General features: G+C 33.4%; 2 protein-coding genes across 7 annotated transcripts in view; one reads left to right on the top strand and one right to left on the bottom strand.

Moving 5' to 3' along the window:
• LOC149957347 (DNA-binding protein RFX2-like) overlaps nt 1–16866 on the bottom strand; it is a 32126-nt gene extending 15260 nt beyond the window's left edge. For 2 of the 5 annotated variants that reach the window (XM_090165528.1, XM_090165531.1), the window contains exons 1-5: nt 16761–16866; nt 14035–14195; nt 12431–12641; nt 8031–8154; nt 7554–7659 (exon numbers count right to left, since the gene is read on the bottom strand). In XM_090165528.1, coding sequence (XP_090021654.1) covers nt 7554–7659; nt 8031–8154; nt 12431–12641; nt 14035–14163 — 570 coding nt within the window. In that variant the 5' untranslated portion in view covers nt 14164–14195; nt 16761–16866. Of the gene's footprint in view, nt 1–6425; nt 6754–6785; nt 6936–7553; nt 7660–8030; nt 8155–12430; nt 12642–14034; nt 14196–16760 lie in introns of those variants that run through there. The other 3 variants (XM_090165530.1, XM_090165529.1, XM_090165532.1) reach the window with 3 other exon arrangements.
• An 850-nt stretch (nt 16867–17716) lies between these two features.
• On the top strand, nt 17717–25297 carry LOC149957346 (E3 ubiquitin-protein ligase SIAH1A-like). Of its 2 annotated transcripts, none has more exons than XM_090165526.1 (7): nt 17717–18047; nt 20458–20570; nt 20864–21034; nt 21588–21720; nt 22142–22248; nt 23043–23235; nt 24425–25297. In XM_090165526.1, the coding sequence occupies exons 2-7, from the start codon at nt 20516–20518 to the stop codon at nt 24600–24602; spliced, it is 837 nt and encodes a 278-aa protein (XP_090021652.1). In that variant the 5' UTR covers nt 17717–18047; nt 20458–20515; the 3' UTR covers nt 24603–25297. The 2 variants fall into 2 exon arrangements, with proteins under 2 accessions (XP_090021652.1, XP_090021653.1); XM_090165527.1 differs by lacking the exon at nt 17717–18047 and adding an exon at nt 18146–18211.
• The last annotated feature ends 561 nt before the right edge of the window (nt 25298–25858 follow it).

The following is a 25858-nucleotide window of genomic DNA, read 5'->3' as shown; positions in this document are numbered from 1 at the left end:
TTGACAATGCTGAGCGGAAGCTGAAGAAACTTTTTGAAAGGTATGTGCAACTGAAGAAGGGCAGGACAGTTCAGAATGACAGCTGTCGTATGAAGGAGGACATGTTCAAAGAGGAACTAACGGAGCTCTTTGACATTGCTGCCGCGAACACTATGGAGACGATGACATCTGAAGATGACAAACGTTTTCTTGCTATGCAGACAGAGGATTTATCCAGCGCTAGCTTTGGCAGCAAGGACAAGATTAGAGCTGAAAAAGAGGCAAGAAAGAGGAAACGATCTATGGCAGAAGATATCAGAAAGAACAAATCAGATGTAGAAAACCAACAACGATTTAAAATTGCGTCAACGTCTGCTGTCGATTCCTCAAATTCCCCTTTGTCGACGTCAGAAGATGAAGATGAATACCAGCCGTCAGTACCGATGTCTTCTACTGCTACACCCAATATAAAACAGACCAAGAAGCTAGTCACACAGGAAGTGGCGATGACAATTGACCGAGTCAACATCAGCGACAGAAAAGCTATGTTTGTCATCACGGCAACGGCCCAAGCTCTCGGACACGATTTACACCGTACTTCTTTCTCACGTAGCACTATCCGGCGATCACAGAGATCCTTCCGTGCGGCAGTTGCAACAAGATATGGCCACGTTTTCCATGAATGCACCCTTCCTTCTGCACTGGGACGGAAAACTTCTGCCAGACATGGTCAATGTGAAAGAGAAAGTTGATCGCATAGCCATCGTAATATCCAGTGGGGGACTTGAGAAGCTCCTTGGAGTCCCTATAATCCCTTGCGGGACTGGTCAGGCTCAAGCTGACGTGTGCATCAAAACGCTTGAAGAATGGGGCCTGAAGAATCAGCTGCTTGGACTAGTTTTCGATACAATGGCCTCAAACACTGGACTAACAAGGGGGGCATGTGCGATTATTGAAAGGTCCTTCGATCGTCCTTTACTGTTTGTGGCTTGTCGCCATCACGTGTACGAAGTTGTTTTAGCTGACGTCTTCAAAGAAACCCTCGGCGGATCTTCTGGGTCAGATATTCCTCTCTTCAAACGCTTCAGGACTCAATGGATATCACTCGATCAAACAAAGTTTGTAGCTGCCTCAAACGATCTATTCACCGGTGTCCTTAGTGATCTGCGTGATGAAATTATTAGTTTTTACTCAACTGCTCTCGAAAATGGAGGGTTTCTGAGAGATGACTACACTGAACTGCAATATTTAAGCCTTGTTTTTCTCGGAGGGGTTCCCAATGAACAAATCGGCTTTAGAGCACCTGGAGCTCTCCACCATGCCAGATGGTTATTCCCTAAAAATCTACCTCTTTAGGGATCAAATTATACATACGTCTCGTGAACGGAAAGGCCTGCAAAGGATCTGCCAGTTTGTGGCACTCATGTATGCCAAATATTGGCATAAAGCTCCTCTTGCTGCAGAGGCTCCGCGGAATGACCGAGACTTCCTCATTACACTAACAGAGTTCCCGGACCGACCAGTGGCCGATGTGGCACTCAAAGCTTTCAAACGACATCTCTGGTACTTTGCGGAAGAACTTGTCGGACTAGCACTGTTCAACAAAGATCTCAACGTCGAAACGAAATCGAGAATGCAGAAAAATTTGCTCCTGCCGTCCAAATCCAACGGACTCAAACGACTGGACGGGAAGTTGTTTGTTCCTGCAAACACCCTAGATTCCTATGTCACAGAGAAAACAGCCAACATCTTTGATTTTCTCTTGGACAACGGCAAGAACATGTCCGCAGAGAGTTTCTTGCTCAGTGAACCTAGTCAGTGGCCAGGAGATGCAACCTACAAGCTGTTCCAGGAGAAAGGTGCACAAATGAAGGTGGTAAACGACTGCGCCGAGAGGGGAATCGCTCTGATTCAGCAATATAATCAAAGTTTGACAAAAGATGAGACCCAAAAGCAGTACCTTCTGCGCCTGGTGGAGCTCCATAGGAAGGCGTACCCTAACCCTTCCAAAGGCGCCTTGTTTCAAAAATATAATAAATAAAACGTTGTTGACGATGATCATTGTGTTTGTTCCAATTTGTGAAGTAACTTTCGTTATATAAACAATAAACATGATTTTTCGTATATTTGCTTTTTTTTCAAACGCATTCATAAAGTTAAATATAGTTGCGACCAATAAATATAATCCAAATTATCTGAAATTTTGCAGGGCTTATCCAATTTATGTAAGTAACAAGACCCGCCTTGAGGAAAAACAATATATTAACTTAAAATATTTTGGACCACCCTAACTATCAGGTCTGATACTCACTTACACAGTAGAATTTACAGTGCCCCTGCCAGCAGTAGGCACGTGCCTATGTTCAAAAATTTTAGGCCTATTGCCTCTGGGGCCTCCAAATGTGATTTTTTAATTTTATTTATTTTTAAAAATTGGTCCCCCTAAAAAAAGAACTCTCATTCAATTCCAATTTCCAAGAGTCCTAAATGGCCCTAACAAAACGTTCCCTTTTGAACCACCTATACTCGAAATCAATATTACTTGAGTACACAAACAAAGGCAGCGAACTCTGTGGTTTCTGCTTTTGGTAGTGTACTCTGTTAACATTGATATAGAGTATATGACAAAAGACTGGCCCGGGACGGGGAAGTCCGTTGTGCAAGGAAAGCAGCAAAAAAAGCCACCTGTTCGCCTCAGTGATAACTTAGCTCCAACCAACACAATAAACATAAGCTTAGTTTCTAGGAATTCTACAAAAGGGGGCATAAAGTGAGAAACTGGATTTCTTTAATACGACTTAAACCGTTGCAACGCTTAAACGAAGGGAAATACCAGCGGAGCTGAAGTTGAAGCGTAAAGCATCGTATCAGTCACTACTTTGAATAGAGAGCGTCCTGGGGATTAGGGTTTTTTCTTTTTTACTCCTTGTCCCTTTTGCGAAATCACGTGATATCAAAGACCACTGATCGTAGAAAAAGGACCTAGACCTTCGGTGGTCGGACTTGTCCCAGATAACGCGCGTTTCTTCATTTCGTTTTCTGCTCCTGAACAAACAGGTAGTTCTCAATTTCGATTCTCTCCCAGTCATAACTATAGTTCTGAGAAAAACCTAGTCAAAGAATTGGGAAAGGGTTTAGAATCCTTGGAGACTGATAACAGTCACTGTTTTAGTAATACTGCTGAAGTTCTTCCAAACGTCAGTACTGATATGGAAATGGAACTGACTCATGAAGGAGAAATTGCAGAAGTAATTGCAAACCCCAACTCTAACCATGCACAAAATACATCAAACAACGTGTCCAATTCAAAATAAATGGGCTTACATGCGTTGAATAACTTGGATATTAGTCTAGATAAAGATTGCCTTCCAGTTCAGCCTAAACTAAATCCTTTTCCTAAAAGATTAATTGGCGGTAAAAATCGAAGTTTCAATTCTTCTTGGTATGACAAATATCAAATGATTGAATATTCAGTTGCAAAGTATGCAGTGTATTGTTTTTGTTGCCGTCATTTTTTAGGCAGTAGAAACACTGCATTTCTAAAAGGATTTTCGGATTGGAAAAACATGGGGACACAATTCGAAGAACACTTCACTTCCAACAAATTTTCTCACCAACTAGCCAGACTACATGGAATCCAAATCCCGTGGATCAATAGTTTGTAAGGTTAACGACCACCATAGACTAGATGTTATTAGAAACAGAGAGGTCCTATCTACACACGTGGAAGTGATTATTTTATGTGCCCAACAAGATTTAGCACTTCAGGGGAACACTTACACATCCGCCGACAATATTGGGAATAGGGGAAATTTTATTGCAATATTAGATATTTAAAAAAAATGTCATGATTTAAAAGCAAGTTTAGTGAGAAAAATTATTGCTCAAGAGGTCAACTACTAAAGGGTAGTTTGGGCGTTTGCCCAACGTGTTTAGCTCCGGGGGTCCGAATTAAAACGTAATAATTAGATTACTTTGAAATTTAAAATTGTCAAAATTATTTTAAGCACTAAACAAGAGGCTGTTTTACCAATCAATATTAATTTAATAAGTTAAAACACAACAATAAAACAGTTCAGCTTGAAATAGCGTGAAACTAGACAATGGCCACTGTAGTCTTCCCCCTTAACAATGGGGGAGACAAGCCTAAATAAGTAGTTGATGAATTTGGGTAAAGAGGTAATCGTAGGGTGGAATTCTTCGATTAAAAGTAAAGTTGGTAATATTTATTTGTAAATAATATACTTAATAATAAAAAATTTATTAATTTAATAATAATAAAACTTTTATTAATTTAATTATGATAAAATTTTTATTAATTTAATAATGATAAAATTTCTATTAATTTAATAATAATAAAAATTTTATTGATTTAATAATAATAAAAATTTTAAATAATTATATACAATTTGGCTAGTTAAAGAACAACCAAAATTACAAAGGAGTTTTTTATGGGGGCCTCTTAATCACGCAGTGCCTACTCGCGAAAAAATCCTGGCGGGGCTACTGAGAATTTAGTGAGTTTAGTGAACAAAATTTTTAAAAAAGTGACCGAAAAGTAACTGAAAATCTACCAAAAGTGGTAAAAAAATACTGTTTTATTGCGTTTTTTTAATAGTTACACAACCACAATAGTAACTATATAACCATAGGAAGTTATATTACTTAGGCTAATTCCACTTCTACAAAGTTTTTATCACTAAGAGCTTTTTTCAACCGCTTATTTGCTAATTAAAAATTAAAAGCGAACAGATCGAGTTTGATTATGTTTCATTACTTGTTAAAAAATTGTTCTAAGACAGTTTTCTAACGTTCAATGCTAAGGAAATCTAAAAATTCGAAAAAAGTGTTAAATAGTAACTTATTTTGGAAAAAGTGACTTAGTGACAGATTTAAAAAAAGTGATTTTAAGTGAGAAAAGTGACTCAGTATCAGGCCTGTACTATAACTTCTGTTTTGGGACCTGGCAACGCCGACGAACCCCAACCCCGATTTTATTTTGACCCTGTACGAACACTAAGGAATGTTATGACAAAGTTACCAATACTTCAGTTAGTAAAGTTAAACGGAACTTCAAGTTTTGAGCTATAGTAAAGTTACATGAGTGTGTAATCTTAATAAAGTTCTCCAATGGTGAAAAAACTGGGTTGAATAATTACTTCAAGTCGCCTGTGTCAAGCATTGTAGCTTAACACAGGCCTCAATATCATACCTAAATAATTAATTTTAATTCATTTGTCATAGAAACAATACTTCCCTTCCCTTATTTCAATTAAAATTAAATTTCAAACACTAATGGAAAACTATAAGTATTTTTCTTAACAAATTAGTAACATATGTCTATTAAATTTATCCTAGCATTAGATTTTGCATATATTGTTATAGCTATATAACAAATTTGCTAGTATGATTCTCATTAAGTAAGAAGTACAAGCCTAAAAAATATTTTGTTTATCGCAATTTTAATTATTTTGCACAAGATAAACCAAAGTTTTTACTGTAAATTATAATTTTCTTGATAAAACGAAATACCGTTGAGCATTAAAGCTGACTTTCACAAGAGCAAAAATCAGTGAACATGACTTAAAAATTAATTTTACCAAGTGAAAACCAGTCTTTGGGAGGGGGGGGGGGGAGCCTTTTTTATTGAATTATATACCTCATATGAGAAAAGTATTCATTTTCCTATATGGCTAATATTATTACCTCATTTGGCTTCCTCCGATAAGGAAATGTTTTAATTAGTACATATTTCTATTCTGTGTAATTTTAACATTTTACACAGTTACGAAATTAAAGTAATACGCACAGTAAATTTTGAGCCGTGATGCAGTGTATTTGGTGGGAAATTCAAGCCTACAAAGGCATATGTTTCATTTTTATGGCGTTGATGGATGCTTCTCTCTATTAATTTTTTTGGTTACATTAACCATATAATTAAGAGTTATTTCATTATGCTCTATGGCATTTAATCAATAATATGTAACATCAGTGTAAACAAAGGCCACTTGTTTCATAAAAGTCCAGGTCAATGGCAAAAAGTGGAAAATAATTGAAAATATGACAAAAAGTGTATAGTTGATACTAAAGAAATAATGCATGTAAAATGCTAAAAACTATTTATTTTATAGTAATATTATACTTTAATAATAGTCAAAGAAGTACAAGTTGGAATGCAATGTTTTTAATGTTAGTCAATCTCTCTGACATCAATTTTACGATTATTTTTAATTAATAAATATATATATTCCACTATATGTGATATTGTTCAGTTTTGAAAAGTCATACTATTTGCCACCTGTATTTTTAGAACTCGAACAAGAATCAAAAGTATAGTTTGTTCAGAGCAGCAATGGTATTTTCAAAAAAATATGCCATTTTACTCAAGCTTTGTCAAGGTAGGCCAAATTGGAAACCATTTGTTAGTGTTATGGGGAGCTACTTACAGAAACAGGTGAAATGCGGGCATTAGAAGAAGCAGAGGTTAGTGAGTGATGATTTTCACTATCAATTAGTGAGCCTTGCACCTTGTAAGCTCCATTTTCCTCCATCAGATGGATCAGTTGTTTTAAAGGAAAAGGAAAGAAGGACAAAAAGAAGAGTTGTGAAAGGATTAGCCAAAGCCAGACAGAAACGGGATTATTAAGATGTTAGCATGAATTTAAAAAGGTCGAAAGTCTCTAGAGCTAAATTGTTTTGTAGGAATCCTGATTTAGTGCTGTGCAAAATTTGGCCTACATTCTAGGGGAAATAAATGAACCCTTGTGCAAAATACATTCAATAAGGACATGTTAGAGATTACTTACTGTGGCAGGGGAGGATCGTGTGGTGTGTGCCAAAGCGTGGCTACCACCATCCCCATCTAACGGGCTCCCCTGGACCAAGTAAGTGCCACCACCTTGATGAGATAATAACTGACCTTGGATGGTAACACCCTGACTAGCATTTGTGTTGACCTATTGCGTTAGTTTTAATTGAAATTGAAAACAAATGGGTCTAATCAATAAAATCAGGCATTGCATGGTTAAATGACAGTTTGATCATTATATAGGTAGTTTAGCACCTTATAATTACTAAATATCACAATGACAACAAAGATTAAAATGCACTAAAAATTCAGCAGATGAGTATGAAAGAAAAAAACAGGTACGAATATCATTGCCTAAAAATTTACTGATGATTTCAAAGTCATTAATATGTTTTTGTAGAAATAATGGATTATTTTAAATTCATATTAAACCAGTCAACAATGGCAAAGAATGAAAGCTGTTAATCTAATAGCGATGAAAGCTTAAATTACGCCAGAGCAAAACTCTGAAAGCATTACTTCACTACTCTCTTGTGAAAATCCTAGTTCATAGCATGACTTTAAGGGCTAAATTCTTTAACAGCATCAAAACCTTCTACCGCTTTATAATCCTACCATTTTTTTATAAGGGTTGACACCGATTCTATCATATAAAACTAAATGCTTATACCATAATAGATAATTTATAAAAAAAAATATCAATATTACTAGAATGTGGTTTGACATACACATTACCCTATTATTTAGGATTGCAAAGATACTTCACCTGGGAATAGCTAACAGCAGTTCCACTTCCGGTACTGTAGTAAGTCGCTGTGCCAGGGGTGTACATAGTTGAAGAGTCCGTAACGTTATATACCGAATATCCAGAGCTGAAAATTTACCAGTAGTACATGAATTAATTCATAAGTATAGGTGTTGTCTATAAAAGAAACCAAACAGGAAAACATTCTAATCTTTGTAGTTAGTTGGAAGTCAAGGGTTTTTAAGGGCTTGCAACTTTTGCTGATGATACATTGAAGAGACAGAGAAAGGTAATTTGAAACCTATACTCAAATGAAGTGATCTGCAATCATACACCTCACACGCTAATACTTCAATGTGAATATTAATCTAGATTTCTTATAATCACTAGATTTAACGGTGGCCTTTTTTTCTGGCCTGTTTCTAAGCATATGTGACCTAAACTAAGCCTCTTAAATATTCATGAATTAATAAATGAATAATAATAATAATTACACACATTTGACCATTAGCAGCTGAGTAAAGACTAGTTGCATCTCCACTTCCATCAACATAATGAACATATGTATGGTGACCAGGGGTTAATGAAACAGCAGCTTGACCAGGACTATCGTCATCAGAGACTGTTCAAAGAATAATTATTTAATGATTTTAATATTTAAGTTATGCAGAATTTAGCTATATAACTTTCAAGATAGTTAATCATTTAAATTAATATACAATGACTGTGCAAAGGCATACTGCGTAATCCAATATACAAATTAATTCTTATGGATTAAAATGACAAAAAATATTTTTAGAAGCCTTTCTGCTTAGTTAACATTATAAAAGACACGTAATATAATGATATTTACGTAAGAAAGGTCTTGTGACTTGCAGTTTAGTTGTGATAATATAATTAATTCTGAATTACGCTACAAAATATAAATTTGGCCCCAGTACCGATATATTCATTTTTGGTTTAGCAATTACAGCAGGTATTACAATTTTTATTATAAGATTCATAATTAAAATTTCTATTACCAGAAATGTATAATTTATCTTTTTAGGGTCATTCCACGTCAAATCGACAACTCATGCAACCATGGGTCGGCCGATTCAAATGAAATTTATACCACCTAAACTAGGGACACAATCAAGGGGAAATTTAAATTTTTGGCAAAATCTATGCAGCTGTTGCGTAACTAGAGCCGTTCGAAAATAAGTCACTTATTCAAACTCTTTAATAGTTCATTTTCGCACTGTCAAACATTTTCTATCATAAATTGAAGAATATTTCGATGATAACTAGGATACTTTGGATTTTAGGATAATACATAGCACTGATGTTGAAAAAAAAACGGCCAATTTAGCTATGAGGGCACACTTTGATTTTCGATTTTAGACATTCATAAAAATTCGCTTAATATAAGCTTTATTTTGATGTATAAAACCATACGTCTAAACTATTTCTGATAGGCGAAATGTTAGGTCTAAAGTTAGTAATAATTTTTCGTTTCTTGTGGAAGACGTGGTGCAAAGATTTCATTGGGAAAATTAACAATGTACCCTACACACGTTTGTTATTTACTACAAAATTGGAGAAGCTACCCATTATTTCAGTAATTACGTTGTCAATTGCCCCATGTCAAACTAGAATTGGCTCTAAGCTTTCCGATACAAAATTTCTTCAAAATGGCGTCCCCCAGGGTCAGTTATATCGCCCTTACTGCTCAACTTGTATATAAATGATTTATCCACTATTATTAATGATGGTCTATATCTTTATGCTGACGATACCCTATTACTCCATGGTGGTAAATGCTCCAATTTTGTGATCCAAAATACTATTATATTATTAGATAAAATAAGTATATGGCTGGAAAAAAATAACTTAAAATAAACTTAACAAAAACTGAATATGTTATATTTAGTAATATAGGAAAGATAACCACTAGACCTACATATTAATAAACAAAAAATAAATTGAGTAAATTAATATAAATATTTGGGAATTATATTTGATGAGCATTTGAATTGGAATTCTCATATTAACAAATTATGCAACTCTAAGAAAAATATGTGGCTGTATATACCGATGTAAACATTTATTGTCACCGAAAACACTAATAGAAAGACCACGCGCTCTTTTCGTCCAAATTGTGCTACATGTATGGTCTCGGTATATGGGATAACACATCAACGTATAATATGAATAGACTTAAAGTTCTACAAAAACGAATGATAAGATCAGTAAATACTGTACCATTTCCAGCCCATACAAAAGATCTTTTTCTTAAGGGGGAAGAATACAGTAAAAGCCTCTTTTCCGTTCAAGCTGAACGTTTCTTTTTTGACAATTACATAATTAAATTATATTTTTTTTATTAAGTTAAAATACGATATTAAAAGAGTTTAGCTTGAAATAGCACGGAAGTAGACAATGGCCACAGTAGTTTTCCCCCTTAAAACCAAAATTTTGGCAAAATTGCACTACAGCGGCCTCTCTAATTTTTTTTGGTGGAGAATGTAGCACTTGACGCGTAGATTATGAAACTATTGTTTTTGGGCCGCAAATGATAATTAAATTGATTAACTTAATTTTAAAAATGTAGTAATTTTAGGGAATTAACCGTGTTTTTGTATTTTTTTGTGGCGGAGAATGTAGCACTTGACGCGTAGATTACGAAACTTATTTTTTTGGGCCGCAAATGATAATTTAATTAATTAACTTAATTTTAAAAATTTTGTAATTTTAGGAAATTACCGTGTTTTTGTATTTTTTTGTGGAGGAGAATGTTGCACTTGACGCGTAGATTATTAAACCAATTTTTTTGCGGCCGCAAATGATAACTTTTTTAATCAACCCTAACTTTTAAAAAAGGCATCATTTTGGGAGTTTAGTAACGTTTTTCTAAAAACTATTTTCGTCATGTATCCGTCAACACCACTTTTTTGACATGGCCCAGCCCCATTCCAACGAAGATAATTATATCCAAAACACGTAAAAGACGTTACTAAACTCCCTGTATTGGCGCCTGACGCCGCCGCGCACTCACTTCGCTCAAGCGTTGGGGGCGCGCAGCGCCTCCCCAACCCCATACTAAAAAAAGCGATAGGCCATCTATAACGCGACCTAGATGACAGTACCAAGCCTTACGCATCAAGTATACACTTTTAATCTCAACCAGAAAAAAGTGGCCCAAAAATAGAAAACACGGAGAAAATGAACAAAAACTGTAATTGATGTTATAAAAAAAGGGAATATCATGTGGAATTCATTAGGACACCAAAACTGTGTTCGGCGAACACACGATGGAAATAAGTACAACAAAACACGTGAAAATGCCCAAAAATTAAAGCTAATTTTAAGCGAATTGTTATGAATGTCTAAAATTTAAAATCAAAGTTTGCCCTCATAGTGAAATTGGCCGTCAAAGATGATCCCCCTCCATTGATTAAAAATCACGAAGTTTTAGCTTACTATAATAAAACGGTAAGATTTAGAAAACAAACATCAATGTATTCAAAATCAGCGCTATGCATTACCCTAAAATCCAAAGTTTCATAGTAATCATCGAAATATTCATCAATTTATTATACAATATGTTTGAGGGTGCGAAAATGAACTCTTCAAGAGTTTGAAAAAGTGACTTATTTTCGAAGGGCTCTAGTTACACAACCGCTGCATCGATTTCGCCAAAAATTAAAATTTTCCCATGATTGTGTCCCTTGTTTAGGTGGTTTATATTTCATTTGAATCAGCCGACCCATGGTTACATGAGTTGTCGATTTGACGTGGAATGACCTTTATACCATTGAAACAGACAGGCCTACACTAGTATTTTCAGATGAAAAATGGTGTGGATTGAAAAACATCAAATATTGACTTTTTATCAGGAACACATACACAGGCCACTCTATGTTTTAATTTATAGAAGTAGTAATACTGTAGCATGATGGTCAGTCCCGATATTGGTTTGTGGGCCAGATTAAATAATCTGTAATAGACCTAGTGCCCAAGGTTTCCAGTGGTGGTGCCCTAGTGGGGTGGTTAAGTGTTAGCACTCTCGCCTCGCAGCAACAGGAGCCGGGTTAGGTCCCAGCTTGTGGTACTGGGTGAAAACATGGAACAACTCTCGTTCTGCATTGAGTTTGTAAGTTCTCTTGCCTGCTGGTTAAAGGGGTTTTCACCTGAGATCTTCAGTTTCCCCTGTTCATAAAAATATAAGTGTAGGGAGCTGTTGGCTCGTGTGGCTTATACACAATTTAACTCGGCCACATACTTCACAAGTCACTAGTTGACTTAGGTCTCTGTGGTTCCTCGAGTACCAGCTTAACTGATTTATTATTATAGTTAGGCTCAGTGCTCGAAATGGACCGGAAAGCCAATCTGTTTCGAAAAAGTTTTTCCTCATATCGTTCTGGTTCGTACAGATTATTTTTAAATGCACAGCTCCCATTTTACAGAATAATAGGAAGCTTTGAATGGAAACACATTCCAGTGCATAAATAAGTCCATTTTGAGCACTGGTTAGGCTCATTTATAAATACATAAAAGGACCTGGTTTAAGGTATGGAATTCGGTGACTAGACTAGACTAAGTTAAATTAAGGGTTAAATTTTGTTCATAAAACCATATCGTTGGTAAAGCTATGTATGTTCTTCCTTCTTCTTTGGAATTATTGTTTATTGAGCGAGTCCCTTTATTTAATAATGTTAATGTTAGTTATCATAAAGGTCACAATAGAAGAGGTGAATGCTCAAACATGATGTAGCGTACACCTCTGCATTTGCAGGGAAATTCACAACCACAGAAAACTCCCTATATGCGAAATTTCATTTTTATGATGTGGATGGATATTTATCTATTAAGATATATTATACACTTCTGGGATTACTAATAAGAGATTCAATAACCTGCAACGGCTATAAACTGAGTTGTTGCCCCAGGACTTTCTGTAGATTGCACAACACTTTGATTTGACTGAGGGGACTGCTGTGACTGCGCTGCCTGGTGCTGTGGAGATTGTTGTGAAGTAGTATGAGCGACAACAGTTACTTGCGCTGAAACAGAATCGGTTGAGACAGCGCTGGTTGTTGTAGTATTCGAGACCCCTTGTCCATTCTGCTGAAAATAAATTGAAGCATAGATAAAATACCATAAATAGCATAAGCCTCGGTTTACATTTGACTGATTTGACACAAAAACTTTAAACTAAATTTTTAGTAAAAATCAATGTTTAAACCTAAATATTTACTTACAATCAAAGGTAAGAGATCTCCTATTTCTTTTTAGAGGGCTCATAAGAAATTACCCTATTTAAAATCTCTGATCAATTTTTGCTAATAACGTTTTTGGTGATATTCCATATAAGTTTTTTATAGGTGAAAGAAGAAACCAATTTTTTTTCAAATATCACAAACTTTCTGTTATATGTTCCCTTAGAAAGATCGTGTAAGTAGGATTTCCCAGCAACACAGTGCCAATATGCTCAACTACAGGGAAAATCAGTGATTGCATCTCTGGATCATGTAAACTTTCACCACACCGTACAAACGTCAGGGGGTTTACGGATCCCTCATGCATGCACTTACAAAAATCAAGTCACCTTGTTTTGAATAGTTATTTCAAAGTTAAAAGTTTCTGAAATAGAACATGCACCCCTGTAGCACAAAGAGTCGCTTTAGGGTCAAACTTTGGTCTAAAAGTCGCTTTTCGGTCCTGGTCCAAATACCGACTCGAAAGTCCTAAACGTTTTTGAGATAATTCCGCGTAAGTACGTTTTTGGTCGCTTTTCAAGTCGGTATGGAGACCTATCATTTTGTACCACTTGCCGACTCTAAAAGTCTTATCATTGGAATGCTGACCTTAAATTGTAATAGCTGTCGTGATTTGAAAAACGCATGACACATTTATAAGTCGACCAAAGACAGACTTATATCCGACATTTTATTTGCCAATTAATCGCCCAAAACTGTGAAACATTGCGATTTAATAAAACCAATTGAAATATTTTTTAAATAACTTCTTTTCTGTACTCTATTTTTTCGAAAAAGATCATATATTTACCCCTAGGACATGTTGACTCTAAAAAGTCTAATTGGTTGACCTTGCCGTTTGAAGGAATTTTCTATGTCAGGCGGACCCGTTTGTGCTACAGGGGCATTGCCTAAACTAGAAAGACTAATGATCTTACAGATCACAATAGTAAAAATTCAACTTTTACAAACAAACTGTACATAAAACACCATTTTGATTATGAAATATTTATATTTACTACATCACTTTAGGTTGTACACTTGCGATTAATACTATTAATTATAAATCTGCAAATAGTTTCTCAACAAATGGTAGGCTACCAGAATTATGACAGACTTAAGTTAAAATTCTAACTTTAAATAAAATTACTCACTAAAATTAACTAATAAACATAAATTGGAATCATTGTCTTATGATTTGTAGATCTCAAAAGAATTTAAAAAGAATAGGAAATATTAACATTTTAACAGATTTAGTTTACCTGAGTATGTTTTCCATTACTTGTTTGGCTACTTGAATTTTGTTTTTGCTGTTGTGATGTTGGAGTAGACTGAACGCTGCACCCAGAGTTTAATGAAGGCATACCTGACACAAAGGGCTGGGTTGCCATCACAACCCAGGCCAGTTTCTTGCACTCAGCTACTACAAAACAAATAAATTCTTAGTCAATCACCAATAGTGATATATATATATATATCGCTCTAGATCGGAGGTGTTCGGAGAGTCAATCTAAATTGCTCCCAATGAAATACAAATTATATATAAAAAAAAAATATATATATATATATATATAAATGGTTTTTTAAATATCAGTATATATATAAATATATATAGTTATATATATTTATATATATAATATTTATTTATATATATATTTATATATATATTTATTTATATAATTATATATATATATATATATAATTATATATATATATATTAATTATATATATATATATTAATTATATATATATATATTAATTATATATATATATATTAATTATATATATATATATATTAATTATATATATATATTAATTATATATATATATATTAATTATATATATATATATTAATTATATATATATATATTAATTATATATATATATATTAATTATATATATATATATTAATTATATATATATATATATATATATATATATATATATATATATATATATATATATATATATATATATATAATTATATAAATAAATATATATATAAATATATATATAAATAAATATTATATATATAAATATATATAACTATATATATTTATATATATATACTGATATTTAAAAAACCATTTATATATATATATATATATATATTTTTTTATTTATATATAATTTGTATTTCATTGGGAGCAATTTAGATTGACTCTCCGAACACCTCCGATCTAGAACGATGACGTAGGACACAAAATCAGGTAGGTCTCTCTTGGAATTGTTTCAATGGAAAACGCTTTTAAAGGCATCAGGAGCATAAGGTGGATTTGGAGAAATACTCAAAATCATTTCAAAATGGACATTCTCTCTGACTATGTGAGTGTAAATAAATAAAATATGGCTATGTAAAAACTGCAGTATAAAAATTTTGAAATCAGAGGTTGTTTTGAAGAGATGAGAGTTGTCACATTTAAATCAATTTCAAGGGAAATTAGCTTACAAAAACCAAGTCTTACTAAAGAATTGTGAAAAACATAACCATAAACTGAGTTTTGATACATAAGATAAGAAAAGGTGAGGGTGATATGAATTTGCTCATAAATTGAAACAAGGAAGCTACGAAAAAGTCTAATTTCAATAAAATATTGTACTTATATATAGTACTTCTTAGTTTAGCTACTTAATAAACCAAATTAGAGTTTCAAAACCACTCATTACGTTGGAATTTTACAAAAGAAGTTCAACATTTAGCTAGTAGTTATAATAATAATTAGCTAGGCTGATACCCAAGGCACCACCTTAGGCATAAGTCATCAAGCGACTTTTAAAGCCATTAATTCAGGTGGCCGGGTTACAATGCACAGGAGGGTGGTGGTAAGCCCTTCACGCAATAATCTAAGTGGTATTTGTCCTATACTCCAAAGTAGATATATCTTGAAGACTTCCTGCCTATTAGCAATGAGAGAAAGGGAATAACCACAGAGGGACGCAGGAGAGGCAAATGGCCCACATCAAGACAGCAAACCTGTCTCAAATGTCAAGCGAGCAGCACAGGCATAGAAGAGTGGGGGATGACAATGGCACTAATACTGGACCATCCACATTAGGGAAAATACCACTTAAAAAATTTTATATTTCCAAAAACTTCAGTTATTTAACTTTCACCTTTATTGAATGGAATACCATAAATAAGCTCATTTTGAAACTGAAATACCATTTACCACCACATATTTCACGTTACTTCACTCAAGGTTTGAGATAATATGTTTTATGTTATGTTACAAATTTTTAAAGAAAGACTTTAAAAAGTCTTTAAAATGCGCTCTGAAACACTTGGGGAGATAAGATAGAAATTTTTCACTATTTCCCCTATCCACATGGACTTGTTTTTATGACAAAACTATCATAAATAATGATAAATATCATCAATACATTAAAATATGGCCTAAAAGGGCCAGCTAGAATACATATATTACATTACATATTAGGAGGTACATACACAGGATAGTCACATTTAATTTATCTTAAAACACCATAAGACATGCTTGGGTGCAAAATAAATTAAGGATAGATTTCAATTGTAACTAGTAGGAAAAATAGGGTATGGTTTTGAAAATATGCCAATGGATATAATACCTTTACAAAGAACCTAAGTGAAACTATCCCTACAAAATGTATTGCTAATAATAAGCTACAATTAGAGGAATGCTAGGCTTATGTGGCATTAAAAAATCCAAGAATACAGGTATTACTGATCTGTTGGAGATGAAACTCAAGTAGTACAGCACCAAATTAGAATTATAAGTATGATTTAGGTTAACTTTAGCAGTTATGCAGTTCGAAAGATAGTGGATTTAAAGTTTGTAGTAGAGAAGCTTTTAAATTTCATTAAGTCCAAGGCCCAATTGAAAGTGCTGTGCAGCGCACTATTTTTACAATTTCGAAAAAAGCACAACAATATTATTAAACATAAATTGACTATAAAGACATTGCAAAAAATCTGAAAGAAGGTGTAATAACGAACTAAACGGTAGGTTACCTTAAAAAGTAATGTTTTGACAGTCGGCAATGGTTGCCTAGTTATGGCGTTCTTTAAAATCCATTTGGTACCACAGCAACTGTTGCCATGGCCGTGGTACATAAGCAACAAAATATTATCCTTCCGCGTGCGTTGCCTAGTAACGAAAAGCAGATACAAAGCTATTATAAAAAGGCTAAATATTTTAACTAAAAATTTATTCCGTTATTAAATATGAGACTTGGTTGACTTAATAAAAATTAAATAGACGTTTTGAACTATCATTATAAAAAACCAACTCTTTTAACATAACTTAATATTGTAGTGCATTTATACATTGTGTTGCTTAGTAACAGCCGTTAGTAAGCTAAGCAACCATAGATAAAATGGACATCATACTCAGAAGCTTATTTATTAGTCTATGCAAATTTTAAAATAATTAAAACACATTTTTTTATAGTAAGCCCTGAAGATAATTTGAAAAATTTATTTTCCAGCCTTTAATGAGCACTTTATTCGAGTGGACATGGCTCGCAGAACCCATGAGTTATCTTACTTCCTCGGATTTTAAGTGGAAACACCTAATTACTCGTGCTGGAAACGATGTTAAAGACGCAATCCTCTCAAGCCCAGCACCAGTCAGGTTCAAGGCCTTTATTTTCAAAATTAATCATCATCGATCTCATATGAGATTTCTATGTTCGATCTCTCTAGTGCATTCTGATTTAGAGCTTTAAAAATTCAAATTATGGTTTACAGAAGAGATCTCTTACATCAAATAACAGAGCTGCACCATGACGCAGGTTCAAGGTTTAGATTTCTATGAGACAACTTCGGACAAGCATGGTCAAAACCAACGAGTATATATACTACTACTAAATCTGTGTGGCTTGAAATGAAAAAAAAAAATATGACGTACCATAAGGCATTGGTTTTTTTTGTTTCTTTTTTATGTTGTTTGCATTATGTGGTTATTGTTGTAACTCGTCATTCAATACTCTCGAAAGTAACTTTGGCCAGTGACTTTGTTAGAGTTTCTTTCTCATATTAAAAATTTAATAATAACTTTTTTAGATAAAATTTATAGTTGTGATAAGTAAAAATACTAGTTCCATAATATTCGTATAAGTAGCTGTTCGACAATGATTATTTTAGCAAAGGCTTATCACAACTTATCAAAAACATTATGACCTAGGTCTTAGTAAAGTAATTAACTAAAATCACTTGTGCCAGATGTTGTTTCATGTTTCCTAAAGGGATATTGTGATAACAGAAAGAAAGAAGCTGTTTCTTACTTCAGTTATAAAAGTATGGGTAAATACAAACTGTTAAAATACTTCAACTGCTTTATCATTTATATTTTTTACTAACACTGGTTTCATTGAAAGTATATTTTTACTGCTTATTGATTACCAGTAAATACAATACATATTTCATTAAATGTGTATATGCGAATGAAATGCAGTGCAGAGGTATGTCTGGTTTTTTATGGTATGATTTTCAATAGGGAGTTAACAATTTTAAAATACTAAATACTTTGTGGTGGCATGAGACCTGCAGATTTTAGCTTAAATTTTATTACACATTGGTAGCAATTTTGGTTGGTTCAATAGTTGGTTGTGGATATGGAACTTGAGACATAAGATATATAATCATGCCTAATAACTCTTTCATCCAAACACTGACCAAGCTTGCCAAGGCTTTGGGAAGATGATACCTATTTACCCTACACCAAAATGATCCTTAGGTAGCATGAAAATTAAATAACCTAATATAATATCTGCAGTATTAAGCTATGACAAGGCATTTGTTACTGTTTGTAACTCCCTATCTTTTAAGTTCTGTTAATTTTAACAAGAAACCATAATATGAGGGTATTATAGTTAATTTAATCGTCGCAAGGCAAGTTTGGTGTATAATTTCTAAAGGCCATTTTTATTGTAGCAGGGTTTTGTTGGTTCGACCATATGTAGCGTAACTTTTAAGTTGCATTTGATATTAGTATTTGTTTTTCTCTTGATATTGAATAAGCAGTGTTCCTTAAACCACCAGTGGCAAATAGTGGCTAATAAAGAAAAATTGCATTTCAAAGCTTAAAAAAGTGATTGGAATTACACTGAACTTACAATATTAGAATTAATTATGCCATTAAAATTAACAGACTATTCTAATGTTAATCAGAATCTGACCATTCCTATGCATATATATTTGCCATAAGTAGCCCAAATCGGAAATTTCTGTGGTAAAAATATTTATTGGTCACTTTTGGCCAGATTGTCCACTAAATTCACTTTTGTCCTAGCCGGAATTTTCCACCTGGCATTTGGAACACTGTGAAAAAGAAACATTTTAATTTTCTGCTGCTGTGTGTGTAAGATATTAAGGTACATGGATGTTCTTCGGATATTGAGACAATAACTTGATGATAAGTATAGATCTCCTTATTAATGTTATTCCCTTGAATCATGTGCCTTTGCAGACTGCTGCTGATTTTTCTACATATGATTTGGAAGAAAAAATACATAATACTTTTTAACGTATTACAGAGATAAATTTGGGGTTACAAATAATTAAACATCGCCTTGATGTTTGGAAAATTTTGGTTGAATTTTTATATTTTACAATGTTAGGGAGAGTAATGCACATGGTAAATTTTGAACTGTGATGCGGTTTTAACACAATAATCTTTCCCTTTGAAAACTGACTTGAATCTGCAAAGTTACGGGAATCATTTTTATTGCAAGGCTCTGTGATTCTATAATTGTCAAATGGTCCTATGAAATCCTATAATTCCATTTTTATTAAATTAGTTTAAATTTCATTACTAAAAAACTAAACGTGAATGTGCACCCGCATTTTAACTTAATATTTGAAAAGGTAAACTTGCCTAACTTATCTAAATTTAAGTAATAAGTTGGGTTGTGTTTGTGTTTGCCTATTTATGAAATTAAATATACGTTAATGCGATAATTGTTGGTACATCTAAAAGTACCCATTTGTTTTGCAGTATAGTGAATTTTTGTGTCAATTCCAAGTGTTTTACCATCCTAAACCAGTGGTTCTCAAAACATTTATTCCCTGCAGAATGCAGAACCCTTTTCTTTTTGAACAAATATTAACGTAACCCCAATAGTTAGGGGAAGTAAAGCCTGGACAAAAAAATTTATTTTAAATATGATCCTGCAGAAACCCTGGAACCACATGGTGGAACCCTAGTTGTCTGATATATTCACATTTTTGAAACTACTGCAGCGTAATTTGGTCAAGATGGTAGAAATCAGTGATGTTATTGCTACCTTTGTGATTAGAACTGTTAAACAGTATTAAAATGAAACCGATAAAATATTAAAGAACCCCAAAGGTAGCTTGATAATGTTGCTAGACAAACAATAAAACAACCATTAAGCCTTAACCACGTCCTTACCTGCACTTAGTTTAGTCTTAGAATGCCATCATCACAACCTTAACTAGGTCCTTCATATATTAATAAATAACCTAGGGTGCCAACACTGACAAAGCTTGGGCAGACGTCTATTATAAATAACTTAATCTGGTTTACAAACAAATATGGCTGCTGCTGATCATCATCATCATGTACCACTGCTATAAACAATTTAATTTCCTGTTTCATAATGTGATTTGAACCCTTTTTAGAAATTGAAATGCAAATTTTGATAATCAGAATTGATAATTGTCACTTAATATCTTTTTCTTATAGGAAGTCTGGTGGTGTGATTGAATTGCCAACAGGGGTTGTGGTTTGTGAAAACTCAGAAATGAGTCGACAACCTCCAGCTGGAGTCAAAGCTAGAGGTAGTCATCTTACAGCTGGTAATTACATAGTTTTTTTGCCTTAAACTTACTAAAATAAGCTTTCTTAAAGTATAACCGCCTTCATACTTCAAGTTAATGCATGATACCAAACTCAACAAGACATTACTTGATATTTTTTTTTTAAATGTTTCTTCAAAAAAGTGTGAAGTAAAAATTTGTTGACTATGTTATTAAGATTTCTTTAACTCAAAGGGTTTAACATAAGGTCAATAAATGTCAAAACCTATTATTTATTTTAATGATGCAGTCTTGGTTATGACATATTACTAAAATACTTCTAACACTTTCAGGGGCTTCAGTTGTGCCAAGTGGAACTACAACAGATTTGGCCAGTCTCTTCGAATGTCCAGTTTGTTTTGACTTTGTTCTTCCTCCTATTCTACAATGCCAAAATGGACATTTAGTTTGCTCAACATGTCGACAAAAGCTTACTTGCTGCCCATCTTGTCGTGGGCCAATAGGTATGATTTTATATAATTTATGTTCCATTGAACGTGTCAGTACCATATGGAAATTTGGAGGTCCTGTCTCATTGACGTATGAACAAATCAGTCTAATAGGGAAATTACTCTTAGATTGTTGCCTAAAAACAAAATCCACGTAACTTTATTTATGAAAATGTTGTAGCATTTGTGATAAATATGATCTGAGCAACATACTGTAGAATAGTTTTATAATTGTTTTAAGACTCGTTGAATTAACCCGTTATGACCAATGAAATCTGCAATTGCTCAAAAAAATATGGTTTTCCTGACTTAGTAAGCAACAAGTTTATTAAAAAAAAATTATTTTTGTTAACTGACAGTTTTTGGAGGTTTCTTTATCATTTGAAAGATCTTTGACTATTTGAAACTCAATTTATAAATTTTTGTGAGGTGAAAATCTGAGCAAGGAATTGTACTAAATATTTTTAATATATATGTTTTGATTCTTATTAATTTGTATGTTAATAGTAGACAGAAATTAAAGTCTTAGAGCAAATGTTAAGAGTTTTATATTTCGTGTGCTTTTTAGGTAACATTCGAAATCTAGCTATGGAGAAAGTTGCCAGTACTGTTATGTTTCCGTGTAAATATTCTTCATCTGGGTGTAGTGCACAACTTTTACACACTGAGAAACCTGAACACGAAGAGACTTGCGAGTTCAGGTACATAGTTATTATATCTTAAAAATATATTCTTATAACGTGAATCCGCTTTCATTTGGAAAACTAAATGTGGTATTAAAGTTGCAATTGACTAACCGAATATGATTGCAACATTGTGAATAGGATACCAACAGTTGCTTGTTTGGTTGGTAGTCATGCCTTAAAATTTTTAAGAAAATAAATTTCGAAAAAAAATTGGTTTATATTAGCCACTATATTCTACCATATAAACGAACATAACACACGATACTATAGTGGTTCTGCAGCTAAAACATTTTATCTTTATATGATTTACACTAAAGATGAAATTGTAACCACTATTGAGATAAATGTAATTTGGCACATACATTCATAAGTTACTCCACTTGAAGCTATATCATTAATTCTTAACCAGTGCTAATTGTCTACTTTTAATAACTAGGCCTTATTCCTGTCCATGTCCTGGGGCTTCTTGCAAGTGGCAAGGTTCATTAGAACAAGTAATGCCACATTTGATGCATTCCCATAAAACTATCACAACGCTCCAAGGTAAGTTTTAGTTTGACATGTCATGCTTCTTATAATCAAATATTAATCTTCTTTTGACACAAATGAAAATGTGAGTATGTAATATGGGATACTCATTATTTTTACACAAAAGCTGGTATAAGTCTTCTCTATTCATTAATTACAATTACCAAGAACTGTAAATGTGTTCATTTCAACCATGAATATGAAACTGCATTAGGTAGTTTTGTCCTCAGTCTCTAGGAGGGTAGGGCTTCTTTATTATGTTGGTCAAATATTGTTTTGTCATAACGTTTTTAAATTCTGCTAGTTTCATTACCAAGAACAAAAATTGTTAAAAATATTGGGTGCATACTGTTTTACTGAATTAAAGGGAATATAACCTGCAAAGCAATCTTTATGGAAGACCACTTATATTTTTAAAATTACCCTGTACCTCGCTCTGTACACTAGTGCCAAACATTTCTAAAGCCAAAGGCAAGAGCGGCCAGAGCTGCAAACGTTGGTGTTACATGCCAAGTACCTGGGGTTATATTCGATTTAAAAGTAATTTTCTTGGCCGGCTAAAACATGCAAACATGGAAACGTTTTGTGGATTGAGTCAACAACACATGGCTGTGATAATTGAAAACTATGAAAGGTACTGCCTGTCCTAGTCCCAGATGGTATAGAGGGTAATGATATAGTTTGATATTTATGGTTGAAATAAAGTCATGCAAGACCTTTTGAAGTGCACATAGAACCTTTCAACATGTTGGTCAGTTATAAACTAACCAGAGTCAGACTTAAGCTGATTATGAACTTCTGCATTTTAGGTGAAGATATTGTTTTTCTTGCCACTGACATCAATTTACCAGGAGCAGTTGACTGGGTGATGATGCAGTCTTGTTTTGGTCAACATTTCATGCTTGTCTTGGAAAAACAAGAAAAATTTGACGGTTATCAACAGTTCTTTGCCATAGTTCAATTAATTGGATCGAGGAAACAAGCAGAAAATTTTATTTATAGGTAAAAGTATGAAGTTTTCCAATTGTGTGAATATTGTCTACATCCGCGTTTAATACCATTATACAAAAAGGGTTGTTGTTTAATCACTGTAAAGGCACATTTTCAGTCGCGTATTTTTCTTTACACGTGCTCTTTTTCACTGAAAGAAAGGTGCACAAGTGAAGGTAATGTGTCCAGCATTTTATTTCAGAATGTAATTTTAGGAGCAATATTCATTTTTACACTGCTTAATATGCAAGAATTGTGTGGGGTTTTGTAACCTCAATAGTAATAGTACGTTGCACTTGTGGCATGAATATCAATTTCACAAATTTCAAACAAGCTAGTTTTCTTTTTGAAGTTTTTAGATTTAGCAAGAGCAGGGTTGACTCAGTATTAAGAAAACATGGAAAAGTCAGGGAATTTGAAAATTGATCAACTAGAGAGGTGGAAACATTCTTAGCTGAAGCGTCAAGGTGGGAGGCGAAGGAAGGGGCGGGTAATTAACAAGTTTTTAATTTCACCAACTATGGAAAAAGTTGGTGGGGTCATATCTCAGCCACCTGGCTATGACCCTAACTATAGTGTTGTTTAAACCCTTTTAAAATTTTTGGGTGGTGTTGTCCAACTTTGATAGTTTTTCCCCTTTTTGCGGGGTGTTTTCCAATTTGGTTCTTTTCTCCTTTTTGGGGGGTTGTTTTAAAATTGGGTTCCTTTTCCCCTTTTTGCGGGGTGTTTTCCAACTTCGTTCATTTCTCCCCTTTTTGCGGGGTGTTTTCCAACTTCGTTCATTTCTCCCCTTTTTGCGGGGTGTTTTCCAACTTCGTTCATTTCTCCCCTTTTTGCGGGGTGTTTTCCAACTTCGTTCATTTCTCCCCTTTTTGCGGGGTGTTTTCCAACTTCGTTCATTTCTCCCCTTTTTGCGGGGTGTTTTCCAACTTCGTTCATTTCTCCCCTTTTGAGGGTGTTTTCTAAATTTAGAGGTTATTAACTTGTTTGTTTTTGGTCTCTGGTTTTAGGGCGGAAATTTTCCAAATTGACAAATCTTAACAGTACCAACTACACGTTATCTCATAATATTAGAGGTTGGCTGGTATTAATAGTTTATTTTTGACGGTCATTGATCCTTAGATTTAAGATGATAAGTTACTGGTACAAAATTATTTTTTCATTTTTGATATTTTTTGTAACAGTACGCTTTGTATTTTAGACTGGAACTTAGCTGCCATCGTAGAAGACTGACATGGGAAGCAACACCTCGAAGTATTCATGAAGGTGTACAATCAGCAATCATGAACAGTGATTGTCTTGTGTTTGATACTAGCATTGCGCAATTATTTGCTGATAATGGCAATCTTGGAATTAATGTGACAATATCTTTATGCTGACACAGACGGTGTAATTTTCAAAATGAAATTATAGAGGTACCGATATGCTGAATCGCTGTCCAAAGTCTCTGAACATTTTTAAACAACTACCTTATATTCCTCGTTTCATTGAAAGCATTTAGTCACTCGCTCAAAGAACAAAATGTCTGTCATTAACTTATATGAGAACTGAGAATTGTGTTTTTCTTAGTATGAAATTGTATAATATGATATTGATAGGAACCAATGACCTGGTCACTTACCACATGTTGTTTTAATTGTTATACTTAAGAGGTTAGTGTTTAATTTAACTTTTGAACAATGATTTAAAGAATTATACATATTTATTGAAATTATGACAAATTGTAGCATGCTATGTTTAGTTCTAATTATATTTTTGGTAGGTAAAGTCCATTCATTTAATTTGAACTCCTTCAGAATGACACAGTTATACAAACACTTACACTTCATTAAAGAGCTTCTTGGAATTTATAATATAACATGGTATTTAGACAGAAACGCGCATAGCTCGGCGTTTTAACTCTGTATTAATATGAACTGTACTAAAATAAATGATCTCAACAGTCTGCTCCTACACAGTGTATAAAACAAATAGGACCGAAGAATGGAACTTTTAGATATTCTGCATAAGTTTGTAGATAATCTTTTGTTACATTTCATTCATCTATGTAGCAATAAACTTTTAATTCAATCAATTTTTCCCTTTTTTGTAATGATAATGTAATGTTGGTTAAATTATTTATGATAAAATTATTGGCCTGATAATGATGATATTGATTATAAACTTACATTAGGCAATATGTTAAGAATACTATTGACTTGGCAAACAATATTTTGTTACCCTACTTCATTACAAATGTGAAACATAAAAATTAAGGCTAACCCTTCCCTAGTACATTGAACTTCTGTTTAGGAGTTGAGAAAGTGTTGAGGTTGGCTAGAAGTCCTACATCTGTAGTCTACCGGTTTTTAGATGGGATTTTGCCAACCATAAAACTTATGTAACCAACAGTATTATTACCAACCATGAACCAGCTACTTAACGTTCTTGCCAATGGGAATAAGAAGTCAAAATTATTGATAAAATGTATAAATTTATATATAACTTACTATATTTTTAATAATAAAATTAACATAAACTATTTTAAATATATTTTTATGTTTATTAAATGTTTCAATATTTTAAACATAAATTTACATTACTGGAAATTTGATTTATTGAGGTAGTTTCGGTGTGGACTCTTATTAACCATAAA

This window comes from Leiobunum rupestre, chromosome 2 (assembly GCF_980474605.1).
Source record: "Leiobunum rupestre chromosome 2, qqLeiRupe1.1.hap1, whole genome shotgun sequence".
Lineage (NCBI taxonomy): Eukaryota > Metazoa > Arthropoda > Arachnida > Opiliones > Sclerosomatidae > Leiobunum > Leiobunum rupestre.
The sequence above is the reverse complement of the archived record's forward strand: the minus strand, read 5'-3'. Positions and strand labels throughout refer to the sequence as shown.

Coding starts and splice junctions, on each gene's coding strand:
- LOC149957346 (XM_090165526.1), top strand. CDS start 20,516: ATGAGTCGACAACCTCCAGCTGGAGTCAAAGCTAGAGGTAGTCATCTT. Junction 21,035..21,587: donor ATCTTGTCGTGGGCCAATAG/GTATGATTTTAT, acceptor TGTGCTTTTTAG/GTAACATTCGAAATCTAGCT. Junction 22,249..23,042: donor AACTATCACAACGCTCCAAG/GTAAGTTTTAGT, acceptor TCTGCATTTTAG/GTGAAGATATTGTTTTTCTT.